General features: G+C 37.4%; 2 protein-coding genes across 2 annotated transcripts; both read left to right on the forward strand.

Annotated features, from left to right (window-relative positions):
- Positions 1–1,821: 1,821 nt before the first annotated feature.
- LOC102417842 (putative olfactory receptor 56B2) lies at positions 1,822–3,855 on the forward strand. The gene is made up of 2 exons (XM_006094644.1): positions 1,822–1,839; positions 2,905–3,855. The coding sequence occupies exons 1-2, from the start codon at positions 1,822–1,824 to the stop codon at positions 3,853–3,855; spliced, it is 969 nt and encodes a 322-aa protein (XP_006094706.1).
- A 9,649-nt stretch (positions 3,856–13,504) lies between these two features.
- Positions 13,505–15,525, forward strand: LOC102418162 (putative olfactory receptor 56B2). Its single transcript, XM_006094645.1, has 2 exons — positions 13,505–13,522; positions 14,575–15,525. The coding sequence occupies exons 1-2, from the start codon at positions 13,505–13,507 to the stop codon at positions 15,523–15,525; spliced, it is 969 nt and encodes a 322-aa protein (XP_006094707.1).
- Positions 15,526–19,797: the final 4,272 nt, after the last annotated feature.

Genomic DNA, 19,797 nt, shown 5'->3' on the forward strand with positions numbered 1-19,797 from the left:
TGGCATTTTCCTAACATTTTGAAAAGTTGTATGAATCAGTCAAATATTGGTAATTTGTATAACTAGTCAAATATTTATCAATAAAACATTTCAGTTGTATTTCCACTGTAACTAATTATAAGTGTATGTAGCTATATATGTTTATACATACATAGGAATTGTTACACTTTTCTTTCCTAATGATAGTTTTTAAAAGAAATGTAAAAATATGATGTTGTATACAAACATGAAGTAGAAATTTTCAAGCCAGACAAAAGGAAACTTGATGACAATTTTGATACATAAGGAAGCATTTTTGTATTGTAAACTCATAGCATTCTATTATCTTTATATATATGTATATATATATTATATATATGTCTTTATATATATGTTATATATATAATATATATATATTTCAGAGAGGAAGGGAGCGAGATAGAGACATCAATGATGAGAGAGAATAATTGCTTGGCTGACTTCTGCACATCGCCTACTGGGGGTGGATTGAGCCCGCAACCCAGGCATGTGCCCTTGGCCAGAATTGAACCTGGGACCCTTTATTCCACAGGTCTACACTCTATCCACTGAGCAAAACCAGCTAGGGCATCTTCAATGCAAATTAGAAGGCTTCTGTTAGTCTTATAATTATTAGCTTCAATGGTCCATACAAGAAATTGATGGCTAGCTAATAAGTTGCCATTTATTTAAATGTATTTAGCATTTTAAAAATTCCTGCCATGAAATAATGGAATAAAAAGAATTATTTTTGTATTTTTAGTATTTTGCTTGTGGAAAAACTTATCAAACCTGCAAATGAAAGTATTTAATAAAAGCAGCATTAACTGCACTGTGTCAATCAATCATGTCATCTAGTATTTCTCAAAATGATCTTGATCCAACCTTTACATATTTGATTTCCATTTCGTCTGATATTAATATTTCCTAATTGAAATGGGACCATGTGTTTGGTTTCTTAGTGTAATTTTCATTAGCCAAAAATTCATTATGCTTACTTTGTGTATGGTTTGATGTGCACATTTTTTATTATTTAAAATATATTTTTAATTTTTACATTATGCACTTATAGCATAAACTTGCACATGAAAATCTTTGTAATATATGACCAATTTGCAGTATATTTTAATTAATTAATTCTTATTGTCCAAACAAAAATATTTCCTTTATGTGCTGACTTATTCTATTTCCTGTCTTTTGAAAATTTCTTTTGAATTATTTATGTCATGAGGAAAATCATTTCCTTTAGAAATTTAGGTTTTATGTTGATTCATGAAATAGCTATTGTTATTTCATTTTTTTCTGGTGGTTCCTCTTATACTTTCTTAAAAATATTCCTTAGACTACAATATAATAATTCTTAAAACTTATTATGAAAATTGAATTTTTGCCACATTAATTTTTATATTCATTTATAAACATCTTTTGACATCTAGTATGTGTGTAATGTCATGTTAAACACTCCAAATAATATGTACAAATATTAGAGGTTTGGGTAAAAATGATAGATTCAAGAATATAAATAAGTTTTTTAATACCATCATGTTAAAATACAAAAAAAGATTGATCCATCAACAAATATATTCCTTGCCTATGAAGCCTACCATTTTTCCAATTCCATCATGTTACCAAGATTTAAAGGATGGCATTCTATTCTCCCTGAAGAAAACTTCAGTCTTATAAAGAAGTTGATGGTTGAAGCTAGATTTTGTGGTGGGAATGCACAAAATAAAATAGAGGATTGCTAAATCACCAAGCTAAGAATAGCAGTTAATGTGAGAATGAATAGCAAACAGTAACAGTAGGGAACTCTAATCTGGCAGAATGCTAACCATGCTTCAGGTCTAAGAGTGTTTGTGTTTTCCTCTGAAAAATTTCCTGATTTCCTACAGAGAGGAAGGGATTTCCTACAAATTTTGGCATCATGCTATTCTGTCCACTCCTGCATGACTCAGTTTGGGATGATACCAGATCAGCCTTTGAAGAGCATGCTTATTATCTCATCTTCCTTTGCTGTTTCCAAAATAGTTGCATGTTGAAATATATAATCTTTCATCCTTCACTGTGAATAGAGATAAAACAGGGATGTAGGGATAGAAGCAGAGTCAGGAAACACTTCTCTTTGATGCAACCATTATTGTAAATTTAAAATTGATGTATTCTTCAAAAATGTTTATATTCTTCAAGAAGGTTTTTTCAATAGTCTATGATGTGATCTGTTACCTAAGTGCTTTCATGCATAAATTACTCTAAATTCTAAATAAAGACTCTAAATAAAGAAACTCTTTAGCAAAACCAAAGTTAAGAGGCAAGGCTATGACATCAGATCATTTTCCTCTTGTGCAGTTTCTATGACTAAGACTATGGGAGGTAATGAACAAGGCCCTGATCTCTCTACTATTCTAACCCATAATTATAAGAGGGTGGAGATAATGTGACCTGCCTTACAGAGTTTTTGTGATGATTAATAGTGTTAACAAGAATGTGCTACCACAGTTCCTGCCTCATTAGAAATATCCAATAAATGTTAGTGCAGAATGAAAAGAATGAAGATTAGTAATGAAGACTCCCCATCTCAACGTAGTGTTTACCGGAGGGAAAAGAAGCGGGGAGGTGGTAAAAGCTAAAAAGGGTCAAATACATGATGATGTAAGGAGATTTGACTTTTAATGGTGGGAACACTTGCATTATATAAATAATATGTCACAGCAGTACAAACTGGAAACCTATATAATCATAATAAATTTAATTAAAAAATAAAATAATTACCATGAAAAAACAGAAATAAAGAAATGAAATTAAAAATTAAAAGTTCCAATTGTCTTTTACTTCTCTTCAAATACTATCATAGATATTCTTCAAAATTATAATCTTGAATTTTTTTTCTCTTACTAAAGAATGTTCCAGAATCTCAAAGCCTCCAACATCTCTAAGATCCAAGTCTCTGAATTTATTCTGATGGGATTCCCAGGCATTCACAGCTGGCAACACTGGTTCTCCCTGCCATTGGCTCTGGTCTACCTCTTAGCCCTCAGTGCCAACATCCTTATCCTGATCATCATCTATCAAGAGCCAACACTGCACCAGCCTATGTACTATTTCCTGGGCATCCTGGCTGTGGTAGACATGGGCTTTGCCACCACTATCATGCCCAAGATATTGGCCAACTTATGGTTCAATGCTAAAGCCATCAGTCTCCCGGAGTGCTTTCTGCAGATGTATGTCATACATTGTTTTGTGGGCATGGAGTCAGGTATCTTTCTATGCATGGCCATAGATAGATATGTAGCCATTTGTCAACCACTACGCTATCCATCAATAATTACTGAATCTTTTGTGGTCAAAGCAACTGTGTTCATGGTTCTCAGAAACACCATAAGTACCATCCCAGTGCCTATATTGGCTGCTCAGAGACACTACTGCTCCCAGAACCAAATAGAACACTTTCTGTGTTCTAATCTCGGTGTCACTAGTCTATCCTGTGATGACAGAACCATCAACAGCATTTACCAGCTTATTCTGGCCTGGACATTCATGGGAAGTGACTTGGGTTTTACTATTTTATCATATTGTTTGATACTTCACTCTGTGCTGAAGCTGAACTCAGCAGAAGCTGTGTCCAAGGCCTTAAGTACCTGCACATCCCACCTCATTCTGATCCTATTCTTCTATACAATTGTCATTGTCATGTCCATCGCCCATAGTGCCGCAATATCAGTTCCCCTTATTCAAGTGCTACTCAATGTACTGCACAGTGTCATTCCTCCTGCTCTTAATCCCATGGTGTATGCAATCAAGAACAAGGAGCTCCGGCAGGTTTTATATAAGGTTCTTAAAGTACACATCAAGAACATCTAATTTATATAGGATGCTTGTTTTTATTAGATATATACTCAATGTAATATCCAATGAGTGCCTAGTGGCAGAAGAACTAAAGAAAAGGAGCACTGTTGCAGCTCTCAATTATTATAATGTACCAGTGGCAAAAACTAAAACGGAAAGTAGGCCCTGGCCAATGGTTAGAGCATCAGACAGTGTACAGAAGGAATATGGGTTTGATTTCTGGTCAAGGGCACTTACCTGGGTTGCAGATTCTCTCTCTGCCCCCAGTCTGGGCACATTCAGGAGGCAACCAATCAATGTATCTCATTCACATTGATGTTTCTGTCTCTCTCTCTCTCTCTCTCTCTCTCTCTCTCCCCCCTCCCCCGCTTCCACCCTTCCTTCCACTGTCTCTGAAAAGCAGTAGATAAAATATTCTCAGATGAGGATTAATAACAATAACAAAACAACACAGAAAGTTGGTCAAATATATGGTGACAGAAAAATATTTGACTTTGAATGGTGGGCACACAATGCAATCAATATACAGCTGATGTACTATAGAATTGTACACTGGAAAACCATATAATTTTATTAACCAATGCCACCCCAATAAATCTAATAAAACAAAGAAAGAGAAAAATGGTGACACATTTGAAATTTTGGGTTTTCAAAAAAATCTTAATCAAAACAGTAACATTATATTGTCTATTTTCTCAATGAATATAAAGGAAATACAATGAAATACTACTTGAATTTCCTTTTTGTTTTACGTATCTTCTTTTTCTATGCCTTGTCTACACTTTTTTTTTTCCTTTGGAATATCTTTCAAAATTTCTTAGTTCACAAAAATGAAAATACTTATTGCCAGAATTAATTATTCATTAGTTCAAGACATTTTATAAAAAGTTTGAAAAAATGTTTTTATTACAAACTAGAGGCCCAGTGCACAAAAATTTGTGCACTTGGGGGGAAGGGGGGTCCCCCAGCCCGGCCTGTGCCCTCTCACAGTCTGGGACCCCTGGGGAGATAATGACCTGCTGGCTTAGGCCTGCTCCCGGGTGGCAGAGGGCAGGCCCAATCCCTAGGTGCCGCCCCTGGTCGGGCTCAGAGCAGGGCCGATTGGGGAGTTGGGGCGCTGCCCCCTGTCATGCACAGAGCAGGGCGGATCCGGAGTTTGCGATGCCAACCTCAGTCACACCCAGGGTAAGGCCAATAGGGGGGTTGGGGCACCGCCCACTGTCACACTCAAGGCAGGGTCAATGGGGAGGTTGCAGCACCACCCCCTGTCACGCACAGAGCAGGGCCGATCAGGGGGGTTGGGGCTCTGTACCCTGTCACACACAGAGCAGGGTCGATCTGGGGGTTGGGGAGCTCCCCCCTGTCACGCACAGAGCAGGGCCCATCAAGGTGTTGAGGAGCTCCCCCCTGTCACAGAGTAGGGCCAATAGGGGAGTTGGGGCACTGCCCCCTGTCACACACAGAGCAGGGCGGATCAGGGGGTTGGGGCACCACACCCTGTCACACTCAGGGCAGGGCCAATGGGGAGGTTATGGCTCTACCCTGTCACACACAGAGCAAGGCCCGTGGAGGGGGATTGGGGTGCCACCCTCTATCACCCACAGAGCAGGGCCGATCAGGGGGTTGGTGCGCCGCCACTGTCACACTCAGGGCAGGGCCGATGGAGAGGTTATGGTTCTACCCTGACACACACACAGCAGGACCCGTGGGAGGGGGGGGTTGGTGCGCCGCACCCTGTCACACACAGAGCAGGGTCGATCAGGGGGTTGGTGGGCTGCACCCTGTCAAACACAGAGTCGCAGGGCGATCAGGGGATTGGGGAGCTCCCCCCTATCAGGCACAGAGCAGGGCTGAACGGGGGGTTGGGGCGCCTTCCCCTATCAGGAACAGAGCAGGGCAGATAGGGAGGTTGTGGCCCTGCCCCCTGTCACACACAGAGCCGCAGGGCGATCAGGGGGTTTGGGCGCTGCCCCCTGTCACACTGATCCCGGTGCTGGGAGGCCTCACCGCTCCGCTGATCCCAGTGCTGGGAGGCATATTACCCTTTTACTATATAGAATAGAGGCCTGGTGCACGGGTGGGGGTTGGCTGGTTTGCCCTGAAGGGTGTCCTGAATCAGGGTGGGGGTCCCCACTGGGGTGCCTGGCCAGGCTGGCTGAGGGACTGAGGGCTGTTTTCCGGCTGGCGGGTTTAAAAGCTCCCAACCGCTCCTTTTTTTCTTTCTTTTTTTTTTTTTTATTCTGGGCCAGCTTTAGCTCTGAGGCCTCACTGCTTAAAACATTGATACAATGTTGTGGTCAGGCTGGCTGAAGGCTGGCTGACTGAAAGTCGGTTTCTGGGGTTTTGTTTAGCTTCTATATTTGCAACATAGTTGCTTAGAGTTGCAGCTGAGAGGCCGGCAAGTCAGGCGGGGAACGTTGGAGTCTGCAGTCACTGGAGCAAGCAAGCCTCCCTGTTCACTTCAGTGCATGGCTGCCGGCCGCCATCTTGGCTGACAGTTAATTTCCATAAGGATATGCTGATTAGCCAATGGGAAGGGTAGTGGTCGTATGCTAATTACCATGTTTCTCTTTTATTAGTGTAGACTAGAGGCCCTGTGCACAAAAATTTGTGCACACAGGTGGGGAGGAGGGAGAGGTCCCTCAGCCCAGCCTGTGCCCTCTCACAGTCTGGGACCCCTCGGGGGATGACCATCTGCTGGCTGAGGCCTTCTCCCCAGGGGATCGGGCCTAAGCTGGCAGTCAGACATCCCTCTGGCAGCCCGGCAGCCCTTGGGGGATGTCCACTTGCCAGCGTGGAGAAGACCTAAGCTGCAGTTGGACATCCTTAGCACTGCTGAGGAGGCAGGAGAGGCTCCCACCACCACCTCTGTACTGGCAGCCATCAGCCTGGCTTGTGGCTGAGCAGAGCTCCTCCATGTGGGAGCTCACTGACCACCAGAGGGCAGCTCCCGCATTGAGAGTATGCCCGCTGGTGGTCAGTGTGTGTCATAGTGACCAGTCATTCCCAGTCTTTCTGCTGTTAGGTATGTGCATATTACCCTTTTGCTATATAGGATAGGGGCCTGGTGCACAGGTGGGGGCAGGCTGGTTTGCCCTGAAGGGTGTCCCCTATCAGGGTGGGGGTCCTGCTTGGGTGCCTGGCCAGCCTGGGTAAGGGGTTGATGGCTGTTTTCAGGCTGCCCGCACCCCCTTTAGGGTGTGGGTCCCCACTGGGGTGCCTGGCCAGCCTGGATGAGGGGCTGAGGGCTGTTGTCAGGTTGCCCGAAACCCCTTTAGGGTGGGGGTCCCCACTGGGGTGCCCAGCCAGCCTGGATGAGGGGCTGAGGGCTGTTTTCAGGTTGGCCACACCCCCTTTAGGGTTGGTGTCCCCACTGGGGTGTCTGGCCAGCCTGGATGAGGGGCTGAGGGCTGTTTTCAGGCGGGCCAGGCATGCAACTGAAGTTCCCAATCTCTCCTTTTTTTCTTTTCTTTTTTTATTCTGGGATTTATTTACCTTCTGTACTTGATACTCTGTTGTGGCTCAAGCTAAGAGGCAGGCTGGCTGAAAGCAGGTATCTGGGGTTTGTTTGGCTTCCATAATTGAAACACTGTTGCTCCAGCTCTGAGGCCTCGCTGCTGAAGCAGGTATCTGGGGTTTGTTTAGCTTCTATAATTGCAACATTGTTTCTTAGAGTTCAGCTCAGAGCTGGCTGCGGCAGGCGGGGAACCTTGGCTTCCTCCATCACTGGAGCAAGCAAGCCTCCTGTTCGCTTCAGCTGCATGGCTGCCGGACACCATCTTGGTTGGCAGTTAATTTGCATATCGCCCTGATTAGCCAATGGGAAGTGTAGCAGAGGTATGGTTAATTACCATGTTTGTCTATTATAAGATAGGATATAGATAGCCAAGATATGGAAGGAACCTAGGTACCCATTGGTAAATGAATGGTTAAAGAAGATGTGGTTTATATACGTACACACATATACAATGGAATATTATGCAGCAATAACAACGAATGAAATCTTGCCATTTGTAACAACATCCATGGATCTTGAGGGTATTATGCCAAGTGAAATAAATCAGCAGAAAAAGACAAATACCAAATTTCATTTTCATCTTGAATCTAAAAAGAAAAAAAACGAAAAAAAAAACAAAAACAGACTTACAGTGGGCATGGAATATCATTACTTGGATTAGGATGAATATATCCACCAAGGATATAACCACACTGCTCCTCTATGGTACTATAATTTTGATCCACAATATTTTTCAAATACTTTATGCTTTATATTAAATCCATAATATTTCAAAAATAAAAGGAAACAAGTAATAAATATCATACATTTGGTAGATACAGATCATGAAAATCTGTTTCAAATTTTACATTGAATACAAATGAATATTTTAATTTGACATAGTCTCAATTGTTTATTTTTGCTTTTGTTGCTTTTACTTTTGGTGTCAAATCCAAAAAAAAAATCATTACCAAGAGTGATACTAAAAAGCTATTGTCTATGTTCTCCTCTAGGAGTTTTATAATTTTAGGTCTTACCTTCAAATATTTAATCTATTTTGAGTTAATTTCTGTGTATGATGTAAGATAGTGGTCCTTTTTAATTATTTTGTATTTGGCTTTCCAGTTTTTCCAACACAATTTTTTGAAGAGACTATCCTTTCTCCACTGTATATTCTTGGCTCCTTTGTCATAAAGTAATTGACCATATATATGTGGACTTATTTCTAGGCTCTCTATTCTGTTACATTGATATATAAGTCTATTTGTAGACTGATACCATACTGTTTTGATTACTATAGCTTTGTAATATAGCTTGAAAATAGGGAGCATGAAACTTCCAGCTATGTCCTAGTTTCTCAAGATTGCTTTGGCTATTAAGGGTCTTTTGTGGTTCTATACAAATTTTAGAATTATTTTTTCTATTTCTGTGAAAAATGAAATTGAAATTTTGATAGAAATTTCATTGAATCTGTAGATCACTTTGAGTAATATGGACATTTTAACAAATTAATTCTTCCACTCCATGGGCTCAGGATATTTATTTCTTGTGTCTTCTCCAATTTCTTTTTGTTTGTTTGTTAAATAAAGGAAATGATCAACAAAATGAAAAGGCATTCTACAAAATGGGAGAGAAAATTTGCAAGTCATATATTGATGAGAGGTGAAGATCCACAATATATAAAGTATTCATACAACTCCGTAACAACAACAAAAATCCAATTTAAAAATGGGTAGAAAAACTGAGTAGATATTTAACTAAAGACAAACAAATGGCCAATAGGTACATGAAAAGGTGCTCAACATCATAATCATCAGGGAAATACAAATCGAAATCACAGTGAGACATCACCTCGTACCTGTTAGGATGCTGACCATCAAAAAGACAAGACAGCCTGTCCAGTGTAGTTCTGTGACTGAGCTTCAATCTATGAACCAAGAGGTCCCTGGTTTGATTCCCAATCAAGGCTCGGGTTGCAGACTTGATCCCCAATAAGAGGTGTGCTGGAGGCAGCCAATCAATGATGTTTCTCTCTCATCAATGTTTATATCTCTCTATCCCAGAGGTCCTCAAACTTTTTAAACAGGGGGCCAGTTCACTGTCTCTTAGACATTCCACACATTCGCACTGCGGGCCCTGGACGAGTCAGCTGCTAAGCAGGACAGGCAGAGGTGGCAAAAACACCAGGTGGGCCGGATAAATGTTTTTGGCGGGCCCCATGTGGCCTGCGCGCGGTAGTTTAAGGTCGCCTGAATCCCTTTCCCTTACTCTCTTTGTAAAAAAATAAAAACATATTTTAAAAAAAGACCATAGAAAGTGTTGGCAAGAATGTGGAGGAAGGGCAACCCCACCCCTGGAGTTTTGATGAAATAGGTCTGGGATAGGGCTGATATTGCTAATATCACCATCCATCATGATCTCAAAATTGGAGCATCAAGATATTCCTCACATATATGTATGCATAATAATTTGAACTTTTGATAAATATCAAAAATGACATGCTATTCATTGACAACATTACTTGAAGGAAAAATAAATAGGAGGACATATGTGTGTGAAAGTGATGGAAACTTCCAGAAACATTGTAACTTGTTTCCACTGTGTCCTAAAGTGTCTTCCACAAAAAGAAAAAAAAATTCTTCAATAAATATTAAGATCACTAATTTTCATTATAATTTCTTATGTTCATTTATTTTCCCTACCCCCAGATGTAATTCATCACATACAACCACACTGATATAGATACATGCATAAGAAATTATTCTCTTATTTGTAGATCATCTTGTTGGCAAGCAGGAATTTAAAACTTCCACTCTTCCTCCTTCAATAGTGTTTATCTTGATTCTTATACCAGCACCTGTGTCCCTAATATTGTGCAATATCCCCAGGAAATATAAAACACTTTTTTTTCTTGAAAAACTAAGCTCATAATATGACATCAAGGGAGTTAGAGGTTAATGTCCATGCAAGTATATATAAGGCAGAACTGTGAGGTTTACTAACCAATACCCAGAGCACCTGGACCTAATTACATTCAGCCCACTGTCTCTCTGTCAAGAATCTCAGGTATTAAAGGGCACACAAAAGTGGGACCACAGACGAGATTTTTGTTGTTAGTTCTAAGATAAGTTGGAGGGTCTTTAAGTGTTTATGAATTGATTATAGTCTCAGAAATACAGATTTGATTAGCTACACACATTTGAAGGCATATGTGTTGGAAAAGATTGGGGCTTTTTTTTATTGCCCAATTCTCAGATTGCAATACAGTGTCTCTTACCAAATGAGTATGAAAATGTCTGTTATTTTCTAACCTACTAGAGATTATTGATTCTGTCATAGTGGAAGTCACGTATGATTCACCACCATGATTCATAAGAAGAAATGTAAAAATTAGAGAACAGTTCTCATCTATGGTCAGAATGCTCTTGCTTTTTAGCTGCTCTCCCACTGATCTCCGAATGAGAATCTAATTAACTTGTTTTTATTCTAGACAGAGTTATTTGTGCCTGTTTCATGCACTTTATAGAGCAAAACACACCTGGAGAAATCTACTCTCCTATTAACAAAAGACCTTGGATGGTAAAATTAAGGATCATCTAGTGAGAAGCCATGAGGCTCAAAAATGAAAATAGAGAGCAGACAATATTAAACTGTACAGTCTAAATGACATTATCTGCATGTAAATGTTACTATTTCAACATACCTGCCCACCCACAACATAATCTGAGTCCATTTTTCTTGCAGAAAAGTTAAGATTTAAAGTATCAAAATCACTTAAATTTATTTTAGAAAAAGTCTAACATAATTTGTGGTTAATATCATATTACTTGGTGTATGCTTTATCTTTAACTCAGGGTTTTGCAACTGTATTATATATGAATGTGAACTATTTATATAACAATAACATAAGTTTTATTAATCAACACTAGAAAAATAAAAATAAAACAAGAAAGACATTAGTAAGATATTTATTTCATATACAGAAAATATCTTCTTAAGAATAGAGTTGAAGTCTCTCAGAAGTATATTTTATATTCTTAATCTATGGGCATACATGCTTTTCCCAATTTTTGTACATCCTTCTGTTGTATGTACACATAGTGTTAAGAATCAACTGTTCAAATGTATTGCAAGGGAATAAATGAGTAATAATGGCATTTTTAAAAATTATATTTTATTGATTTTTTACAGAGAGGAAGGGAGAGGGATAGAAAGTTAGAAACATCGATGGGAGAGAAACATCGATCAGCTGCCTCCTGCACACCTCCTACCGGGGATGTGCCTGCAACCAAGGTACATGCCCTTGATCAGAATTAAACCTGGGACCTTTTAGTCCGCAGGCTGACACTCTGTCCACTGAGGCAAATCAGTTAGGGCAATAATGGTATTTTCCTAACATTTTGACAATTTGTATGAATCAGTCAAATATTGGTAATTTGTATTACTAGTCAAATATTTATCAATAAAAGATTTCAGTTGTATTTCCACTGTAAGTAGTTATAAATGTATGTAGTTATATATGTTTATACATACATAGGAGCTGTTACACTTTTCTTTTCTAATGATAGTTTTTAAAAGAAATGTAAAAATATGATGTTGTATACAAACATGAAGTAGAAATTTTCAAGCCAGACAAAAGGAAACTTGATGACAATTTTGATACACAAGGAAGCATTTCTGTATTGTAAACTCATAGCATTCTATTATCTTTTTAAATATATATATATATATTTCAGAGTGGAAGGGAGAGAGATAGAGACATCAATGATGAGAGAGAATCATTGCTTGGCTGACTCCTGCACATCCCCTATTGGGGGGGGGGGGCGGGGAGGGATCAAGCCTGCAACCCGGGCATGTGCCCTTGGCCAGAATTGAACCTGGGACCCTTTATTCCACAGGTCTATGCTCTATCCACTGAGCAAAACCAGCTAGGGCATCTTCAATGCAAATTACAAGGCTTCTGTTAGTCTTATAATTATTAGCTTCAATCGTCCATACAAGAAATTGATGGCTAGCTAATAAGTTGCCATTTATTTAAATGTATTTAGCATTTTAAAAATTCCTGCCATGAAATAATGGAATAAAAAGAATAATTTTAGTATTTTTAGTATTTTGCTTGTGGAAAAACTTATCAAACCTGCAAATGAAAGTATTTAATAAAATCAGCATTAACTGCACTGTGTCAATCAACCATGTCATCTAGTATTTCTCAAAATGATCTTGATCCAACTTTTACATATTTGATTTCCATTTTGTCTGACATTCATATTTCCTAATTGAAATGGTCCATGTGTTTGATTTCTTAGTGTAATCTTCATTAGCCAAAAAATCATTATGCTTACTTTGTGTATGGTTTGATGTGCACATTTTTTATTATTTAAAATATATTTTTAATTTTTACATTATGCACTTATAGCATAAACTTGCACATGAAAATCTTTGTAATATATGACCAATTTGCAGTATATTTTAATTAATTAATTCTCATTGTCCAAACCAAAATATTTCCTTTATGTGCTGACTTATCCTATTTCCTCTCTTTTGAAAATTTCTTTTGATTTATTTATGTTAGGAGGGAAAATCATTTTCTTTAGAAATTTAGGTTTTATGTTGATTCATAAAATAGCTATCGTTATTTCATTTTTTCTGGTGGTTCCCCTTATACTTTCTAAAAAATATTCCTTAGACTACAATATAATAATTCTTAAAACTTATTATGAAAATTGAATTATTGCCACATTAATTTGTATATTCATTTATAAACATCTTTTGACATCTAGTATGTGTGTGATGTCATGTTAAACAAACCAAATAATATGTATAAATATTAGAGGTTTGGGTAAAATATGGTAGATTCAAGAATATAAATAAGTTTTATAACACCATCATGTTAAAATACAAAAAAAGATTGATCCATCAACAAATATATTCCTTGCCTATGAAGCCTACCATTTTTCCAATTCCATCATGTTACCAAGATTTAAAGGATGACATTCTATCCTCCCTGAAGGAAACTGCAGTCTTCCGAAAGAAGGTGATGGTTGAAGCTAGATTTGGTGGTGGGAATGCACAAATAAAATAGAGGGTTGCTAAATCACCAAGCTAAGAATAGCAGTTAATGTGAGAATGAATAGCAAACAGTAAAGTAGAGAACTCTAATCTGGCAGAATGCTAACCATGCTTCAGGTCTAAGAGTGTTTGTGTTTTCCTCTTTGAAAAATTTCCTGATTTCCTACAAATTTTGGCATCATTGCTATTCTGTCCTCTCCTGCATGACTCAGTTTGGGATGATACCACATCAGCCTTTGAAGAGCATGCTTATTATCTCATCTTCCTTTGCTGTTTCCAAAATAGTTGTGTGTTGAAATATAAAACCTTTCATCCTTCATTGTGAATAGAGATAAAACAGGGATGTAGGGATAGAAGCAGAGTCAGGAAACACTTCTTCTCTTTGATTCAACCGTTATTGTAAATTTAAAATTGATGTATTCTTCAAAATGTTTATGTTCTTTAAGAAGGTTTTTTCAATAGTCTATGATGTGATCTGTTACCTAAGTGCTTTCATGCATAAATTACTCTAAATTCTAAATAAAGATTCTAAATAAAGAAACTCTTTAGCAAAACCAAAGTTAAGAGGCAAGGCTATGACATCAGATCATTTTCCTCTTGTGCAGTTTCTATGACTAAGACTATGGAAGGTAATGAACAAGGCCCTAATCTCTCTACTATTCTAACCCATAATTATAAGAGGGTGGAGATAATGTGACCTGCCTTACAGAGTTTTTGTGATGATTAATAGTGTTAACAAGAATGTGCTACCACAGTTCCTGCCTCATTAGAAATATCCAATAAATGTTAGTGCAGAATGAAAAGAATGAAGATTAGTAATGAAGACTCCCCATCTCAACGTAGTGTTTACTGGAGGGAAAGGAAGCGGGGAGGTGGTAAAAGTTAAAAAGGGTCAAACACATGATGATGTAAGGAGATTTGACTTTTAATGGTGGGAACACTTGCATTATATAAATAATATGTCACAGCAGTACAAACTGGAAACCTATATAATCATAATAAATTTAATTAAAAAATAAAATAATTACCATGAAAAAATAGAAATAAAGAAATAAAATTAAAAAATTAAAAGATCTAATTGTTTTTTACTTCTCTTCAAATACTATCATAGATATTCTTCAAAATTATAATCTTGAATATTTTTTTTCTCTTACTAAAGAATGTTCCAGAATCTCAAAGCCTCCAACATCTCTAAGATCCAAGTCTCTGAATTTATTCTGATGGGATTCCCAGGCATTCACAGCTGGCAACACTGGCTCTCCCTGCCATTGGTTCTGCTCTACCTCTTAGCCCTCAGTGCCAACATCCTTATCCTGATCGTCATCTATCAAGAGCCAACACTGCACCAGCCTATGTTCCAATTCCTGGGCATCCTGGCTGTGGTAGACATGGGCCTTGGCACCACTATCATGCCCAAGATATTGGCCAACTTATGGTTCAATGCTAAAGCCATCAGTCTCCCGGAGTGCTTTCTGCAGATGTATGTCATACATTGTTTTGTGGGCATGGAGTCAAGTATCTTCGTATGCATGGCTATCGATAGATATGTAGCCATTTGTCGACCACTACGCTATCCATCAATAATTACTGAATCTTTTGTGGTCAAAGCAACTGTGCTCATGGCACTCAGAAACACCATAAGTACCATCCCAGTGCCTATATTGGCTGCTCAGAGACACTACTGCTCCCAGAACCAAATAGAACACTTTCTGTGTTCTAATCTCGGTGTCACTAGTCTATCCTGTGATGACAGAACCATCAACAGCATTTACCAGCTTATTCTGGCCTGGACACTCATGGGAAGTGACCTGGGTTTGATTATTTTATCATATGTTTTGATACTTCACTCTGTGCTGAAGCTGAAGTCAGCAGAAGCTGCATCCAAGGCCTTAAGTACCTGCACATCCCACCTCATTCTGATCCTATTCTTCTATACAATTGTCATTGTCATGTCCATCGCCCATAGTGCCGCAATATCAGTTCCCCTTATTCAAGTGCTACTCAATGTACTGCACAGTGTCATTCCTCCTGCTCTTAATCCCATGGTGTATGCTCTCAAGAACAAGGAGCTGAGGCAGGGTTTATATAAGGTTCTTAAGCTAGACATCAAGAGCAACTAATTTATAGAGGATGCTTGTTTATATAAGATATATACTCAATGTAATATCCAATGGGTGCCTAGTGGCAGAAGAACTAAAGAAAAGGGGCACTGTTGCAGCTCTCAATTATTATAATGTATCAGTGGCAAAAACTAAAACAGAAAGTAGGCCCTGGCCAATGAGCTCAATGGTTAGAGCACCAGACAGTGCACAGAGGAATGTGGGTTTGATTTCTGGTCAAGGGCACTTACCTGGGTTGCAGGTTCTCTCCCTGCCCCTAGTCTGGGCACATTCAGGAGGCAACCAATCAATGTATCTCATTCACATTGATGTTTTCTCTCCCCACCCCTTCCTCCCTCCATTCCACTCTCTCTGAAAAGCAATGGATAAAATACCCTCAGTTGAGGATTAATAACAATAACAAAACAACACAGAAAGTTGGTCAAATATATGGTGACAGAAAAATACTTGACTTTGAATGGTGGGCACACAATGCAATCAATATACAGCTGATGTACTATAGAATTGTACACTTGAAAACCATATAATTTTATTAACCAATGTCACCCCAATAAATCTAATAAAACAAAGAAAGAGAAAAAATGGTGACATATTTGAAATTTTGGGTTTGCAACAAAATCTTAATCAAAACAGTAACATTAAATTGCCTATTATTTCAAGGAATATAAAGGAAATGAAATGAAATACTACTTGAATTTTCATTTTGTTTTACGTATCTTCTTTTTCTATGCCTTGTCTACACCTTTTTTTCCTTTAGAATATCTTTCTCCATTTCTTAGTTCACAAGAATGAAAATATTTATTGCCAGAATTGATTATTCATTAGTTCAAGACATTTCATAATCAGTAGGGGAAAAAAATTTTATTACAAATGCCCATTGAAAAATTTTTTTTTATTTTTATGTTTTGTTTTCGAAATGCTTTCTTAAATAAGTAACCATTGTCCAAGAGCCATTTTCTTCATGCATCACGCCATAGGAGAATAAATATTTATTTGGATGCCAGTAAAACAAGAATTTAAAATCATGAGAATAGTAAACCTTTATTGTACTATTAAAATATTCAATGAGAATGTCTAGAAAAGAAACCTTTATGAACATCAGTGTAAATATATGTCTTTACAACTTGATTATTTCTTTATTCTATTCCATTAGTCATTTATTGGAATAATAGACTAATGTCAGTTTTGTGTTAGTACTGTAGTCCACCCTTATCCACAGTTTTTCTTTCCTTGGTTTCAGTTGCTGGTGGTCGATAATTGTCCACAAATATTAAGTGAGAAATTCCAGAAATGAATAAGTCTTAACTTTTAAATTGTGTGTCATTTCAAGTAGCATGATAAAAGTCTCACACTGTCCTGCTCCATCCTGCCCACATTTCAAATCACCACTTTGTCCGGCATATCCACACTGAACATGCTAACCACCCATTAACTTAGTAGCTGTCTTGATGATCAGATCAACTGTTCTGTATGTTTTTAGTTATTTCTCTTTATCTCTTACTGTGCTCAGTTTTATAAACTAAACTTTAACATAAGTATGTTTGTAGAAGAAAATCCATAGTATATATAAGGTTTGGTACTATCACTATTTCAGGCATCCACTGGAAGTCTCAGATTATATCTCCCACAGATAAGGGGAGCTACTGTACTGTATTGGTTATTATATATTTGTAATACAGGAAGTGTAATGCCTCCAGCTTTGTTCTTTCCCATCTTTGCTTTGGCTGTTTGGGGTTTTTTTTAATTGTTTCATACAAATATTGGGATTTTTTCCCTATTTCTGTAAAAAAATGTCATTGGAATTTTGATGATTGCATTGAATCTATAGGTGGCTTTGGGTAGTATGAACATTTTAACATTTATTCATGCAATCCATTAACATGAGATATCTTTCCATTTTTTGTGTCTTCTTCAAATTCATTCATCAATATCTTATCATTTTTGGTGTATAGATCTCTACCTTCCTTGGTTAAATTTATTCCTAAGCATTTTATTATTTTTGATACTAATGTAAATATGACTGTTTTATTTCTTTTTTAGATAACTCATTGTTAGTGGATACAAATACAACTGATTTGTATATGCTAACTTGGTATTCTGAAACATTACTGAATTTTTTATCATGTCTAGCAATTTTTTTGTTGAGTCTTTAGGATTCCCTCTATACAAAGTTATGTCATAATTAAACAGACAGTTTTATTTTTTCCTTTATTATTTGGATGTCTTTTTTTTTCTTGCTTAACTGCTCTGGTTAGAACTTTTAATACTGTATTGAATAGGAGCAGTCAGAGTGGGCATTCTTACTTTGTTCCTGATCTTACAGGGGAAGTTTTCAATTTCTCACTATGGAATTTAATAGGATTGTTGGTTTATAACATACTAGAGGCCCGTTGCATGAAATTCGTGCAAGGGGCTCGGCCCTCGCAGCCCCTCGCAGCCTCGGCCGGCCCTCGCAGCCCTGGCTTTGTCCGGAAGGATGTCCGGATGGTCGTTCTGTTGTTTCTTCTAATTAGCATATTAGCTCTTTATTATATAGGATGGCTTTTATTATCTTCAGGCATTTTCTCTGTAACCGATTTGTTAGGAGTTTTTATCATGAAAGGATGTTGAATTTTGCCAAATGCTTTTTCTGCACCTCCTGAGATCATCATTTGAATTTTGCCTTTCATTTTATTAATGTGGTGTTTATTGATGTGCCTATTGTGAAACATCTTTGCATCCCAGAGATGAATCCTCCTGAATCATGGTGCATGATCTTTTTCATGTGCTGTTGAATTTGGTTAGCCTGCTCTTTGATACTTTTTGCATCTCTATTCAACAGAAATATTGGCCTACACTTTTCTTTTCTTCTAGTGTCCATATCTGGCTTTGGTATCTGGGGAATGCTGGCCTCATGAAATAAGTTTGGGAGTGTTCAAGTGATTATGTCAATTAAATAAAGCTGAAATATGCTTTCCCTTTTATTCCAAAATCACTTAGATACTAGGTTTTTTCTTACGAATGGATTTTGAATTTTATAACATTATTAGCTTATATCTATCAGCATGATCATATGATTAGTTTCCATTTACTGGTAACATTGATTTAGTGCATTAGTTTTAAATCAACTTTATTGATGTATAATTCACATACAGTAAAATGCAGATATTGTAAAGATACTGTTTAAGAAGTTTTGACAGATATATACCCCTATGCAACTATTATACAATTATGATATAGAAATTTGCATCATTCCCCTCAAATTTTCTGGTGCCCTTTCTTAGTCAATCCTCAATAGATTTCAAGTCCTAAATAACTCCTGATCTTCTTTGAACACTATATATTAGCTTACTCTTTCCTATATATAAATATACATTGAGTAATATAGTGTGTTCCTTTGTACCTTGTTTCTTTCACCAAGCATAATTTTTTGAGTATCCATCCATGTGATAATGTTAGTGGTTTGTTGTTTTTATTAATTTTACTAAATTTACTGGGATGACATTGATTAATAAAATCACATAAATTTCAAGTGTACAATTCTACAATACATCATGTACACATTGCATTGTGTGTTCACCACTCAAAGTTAAATCTCCTTCCATTACCATGTGTTTGAACCCCCTTACCTCTTTGACCTCCCATTCATGCCCCTTTTCCTCTAGTAACTACCATACTGTTGTCTGTGTCACTGATTTTTTTATTTGTTTGTTTGTCTTGTTTGTTGCTTTCAGTTTTATATCGCACATATGAGTAAAATCATATGTGTTTCTTGGGTTTTTCTATCTGATTTGTTTTGCTTAGCATAATATTCTCAAGATTCATCCACATTTCCCAAATGGCAGTATTTCATCTTTTCTTATGGCTGAGTAGTATTCCATTGTATATATGTACAACATCTTATTTATCCAATCATCTAATTTGGTTGCTTCCATGTCTTTGTCACCTTGAATTATGAATACAGGGGTACATATAAATGTTTTTAAATTTTCCAGTAGATATGCAGAAGAGGGATTGCTGGGTCATATGGTAACTCTATTCTAAAATTTTTTTTGAACCTCCATAGAGTTTAAATTAGAAAAACAGACAAAAAAGAAAAAGATTTTTAGGAAATATATGTCATTCAAATATTTTCTACCTTGAGAAACTTGGAGCATGTTTGCCATCTGCCAGTTTGCTATTTACGTCATTTAATTAATATTTTACCTAATGCTAGTAATATTGAAATGAATCACACTTCAAGAGAAAGGCTTGCCTCTATGCTTTTCACTTATTGTAACTCTCTGATTTGGA

This window comes from Myotis lucifugus, unplaced genomic scaffold (assembly GCF_000147115.1).
Source record: "Myotis lucifugus unplaced genomic scaffold, Myoluc2.0 scaffold_138, whole genome shotgun sequence".
Taxonomy (NCBI): domain Eukaryota; kingdom Metazoa; phylum Chordata; class Mammalia; order Chiroptera; family Vespertilionidae; genus Myotis; species Myotis lucifugus.